The 3,514-nt window shown below is 36.0% G+C and overlaps 1 protein-coding gene across 1 annotated transcript; it reads left to right on the plus strand.

The window, feature by feature from the left end:
* The first annotated feature begins 790 nt into the window (after positions 1–790).
* LOC125063755 (enhancer of split m4 protein-like) lies at positions 791–1,611 on the plus strand. The gene has a single exon (XM_047670357.1). The coding sequence runs from the start codon at positions 838–840 to the stop codon at positions 1,309–1,311; it is 474 nt and encodes a 157-aa protein (XP_047526313.1). The 5' UTR covers positions 791–837; the 3' UTR covers positions 1,312–1,611.
* Positions 1,612–3,514: the final 1,903 nt, after the last annotated feature.

The raw sequence follows: 3,514 nt of genomic DNA on the forward strand, positions 1-3,514 counted from the left end.
TGATAATGAATCCAAAATTGAACCTCTATAAATCTTATGATGTTTGATAATGGTAATACGAATAAACCATAAATCTAGTATCTTGATAAAATAATACAAAATTTGCAAACCTTTTTTATCTAATAAGGTCATCTGACCTTTTATGAATAAGGTAGGGTGCATTTCACATTGCACGCTCAAGTGCACCCTAAACAGAGGGGTCGATTCGACCCCGTGCGACTTGTTGACCCCACTATAATAATCCTATTGTCAACCACGAGCGGGTTAATGATGAACATGTGCTGTTTGCCCACGGCTCGTGGTCAACGCGTGACTATCAATGATGTGGTTATCATTGAAAGGAATCTCTTATTAGATACAAGTGTAAGGCAAATATTTGACGTTTTTAATCTATTGTACTTTTCCATAAGTAGGTATTGAAAGTATTGCTGGCAGTAATGAACATAAAAAAGCAAACGCTGAAAATCCTTTTTTTAAACACAAAATATTTGCAATGCAAAAACTTTTGTTAAAACAATGTACGTACTACGCCGTAGCACTAAATAGTACTAACAGTTACAATTGTAGCATACCGTAGAGCTAACTGTAACTATAGGCAGACGTAACAATGTCACTCTACCTCAATCCAGATTACAATACACAAACCATAATGATATGGCGTTTCATGTTTACGAAAAACATAATAGTCGAATATCACCCACACACGCGAGGGAGCTTTTCACATACACACAGCTTTTGTGTTGGGGGCGGCCCGGTGAGTATAAATGCGACGCGCGGCCGATCAGCCCCACATTCCCGCTCGTTTACTCACTTGCAACACACGCTCTCACATCTAAAATGTCTCTATACGCGAACAACGAATACATCATCTCAACAAACAACTCGATCAACGAGAACAAATATAACAGTGAAAAAATGAAGAACAGTGTCTTCAAAGCGCTATTAAAGCCTTTAATGAGAATCATCAAGAAAACAACGAAGCGATCTCCCGCCAAAATGATTGACACGTGCATCGAGGCTGAGCAAAACTCGTGCAACGAAGCGCTCGAACGCAAGATCTTCAATGACATGGAGGCCTGCCAGTCCACCGCCTTCCTCGTCTGCAACAAGGACGAGTCCTACGACCTTGTGCCAGTTTCTCGTGAAGACTTCTACATCCCCGTGCACTTTGCCCGCACTGACGCCGGCACCTTCTTTTGGACCACAGTATCCAAATCGGATTCTGACTTCGCAGCGGCCCACTATTACACCGAGTGCCAAACCGCCGAACAGCAATACCCAGCTATGCAAGACCGTTGGGTTCAAGCTTAATCATCTTCCAAAACAACAATCCAAGTGTCTTCCGAAACCAGTGCTGCTGTTTCAAAATCGTCTGTGATCTTAGCTTTAATATAATTCTATGGTGCCATATAGAATTTAGATTTAGGTATGGGCTTCCAGCGCGTGATAACTCCATAAAGCTTTAATTACACTGTGTTGTGATATTTTATTGTATAAAGTAATGTAGGATCTGTATGTGATCATGCTTTTAAGCTTTAATTGTCTAATGTGTTAACTTATTTATACTGTATACAAATTTTGAAGGTTAAAATAAAAATGATATGAAAATTATTACTTTCTTTCCTTTCTCCACCTTCAAAACAAATGCTTCCTACAAAGACGTAAAGAATATTAAAGTAATACAAGAATAACCAGTCAAGTTAACGTTAAGTAAGGAATATTAGTTTCAAAGTAGTCAGACAAGTTTGGCTCGGGCTGTGGCGGGAAGTTGGCTCGAGCCACAGATAACATAGGTATACAATCTATATTGTAAACTCTATAGTAGCACGTGCAGTGGACCAGCTACTGGATTCTTAATGGTCATTTTTTATACTGTCCGTTTCTTTTTGTTAACATTAATCTTGATAGCTATTTCTGATTGACGAGAGATGATTAGATATTTAATAGCTTGTAGGGAATTCAATCTTCAATATTCTTTTTGTACCGAGACAAAATTATTAAGTTTGATTCTTTATCTCCTGTATTGCGTATTGAAATGATTGATTTTTATCTACAGAGCCTTAATTTAAATACAAAAATTATATATTACAAATTATTTTAAAATTTACTATTTCTATTGAGTTAAAATTTTAATTTTATTAATCTCTAGCAGATTATAAAATAAAGGTCCTATTTGTACATTATTTTAAACCTATTTTGTAAAGATTTAATTAAATTTAAGAATATACAGCAGATAAAACCTGCAAAAAATTATCTAAATATAATTTTGGTGAATGTAAGTTCAATTATTAGGAAACATATTTACTTAGTCAATGATTTAGTTTTTCATACAGGTGATTGTTTGAACTTAAAGCAAATTATGGAGAAATCTTTGCAGCTCTATTGTTGTTATTAGTTCACGGTAAATGAGGCAAAGTCTTTAGACGGCGAAAGCATTTTTAAGGTCTTTGCCTAATAACAAGCGCGAACTTACCCCAACTATCTAATTCTCGCCCACCTACAAACATCTACATCTCATGCCTAATCTCGTGCCTAATGTCCCAATAACTGAATATTTTACAATAAAACCTGTAAAATAATGGATAAAAAACACAGTAGCAGCAATTAATTACTTTCATGCGAGTAATTTATAAAAACGCATCCCATCATTCACGATAAAATTGCGATGCAAATTGTGCAACCTTAAAAAGCAAGTCCTGACTTGTCCCAACCTGTCGATGGTTTTATATAGAAAAACGTGCGCAAACAATTCTGTTATTTTACTATACAATAGTACTATTAACAATATCGTGCACGTGCATTTTCAATGAAATCCCGTGAAATACATGTAAAAATAGACCACTGTTGGCAGCGCAGCGTGCTACGTAGTGTTTTACTAAGTAGTCATTGTTACTTTTCTATGCATAGACCATTGAATCGTACATTCGGTAATGCATAGTTAGACTTTGAATCGACGTTGATACGGGTTCACATTTAGTAGTTTTATAATTGATTAGGTACTAAAAATATGATTTATCTACATTATAATTAAATAAATTCAATGCAATCATGCAGAAATCCTTACTTTTCCGATAAAAAACAAGTTTCACAATTTCGTGTGAACCAATTACGAGGCGAGAAATTCTAAATTGACAAACAAATTTGCATATGTCCTATGCCACGATATCAGAACCTGATATGTAAATTGTGAGCTATTGATTAAAAAGCCGTCGAGTGATACCGCTAGGCGCCCAGTTGTCATAATCAGGCGCAAGTAATACGTAGGTAGGACCGGTATAAATACAAGCCAAGATCCGTGAGAATTTCGGGCAGATGTACAATTCCTTGACGGTGTTTTTTTCTTCGACTTTCATAATAATTCGACGTTTCGAGTCGTGACTCATCGATGCATTGTTATTTAACCCATGCACGTGTTCAGTTGGACTCTCGGGTTAGAAAGGATTTTTTGCAACCCTTATTTAAAATTCCGCAACTCTTGCGAAATTTGGGTTAATTTTTTTACAATTTCGAATGC

The sequence above is a fragment of the Pieris napi genome, chromosome 3 (genome assembly GCF_905475465.1).
Source record: "Pieris napi chromosome 3, ilPieNapi1.2, whole genome shotgun sequence".
In the NCBI taxonomy this organism is placed as follows: Eukaryota; Metazoa; Arthropoda; class Insecta; order Lepidoptera; family Pieridae; genus Pieris; species Pieris napi.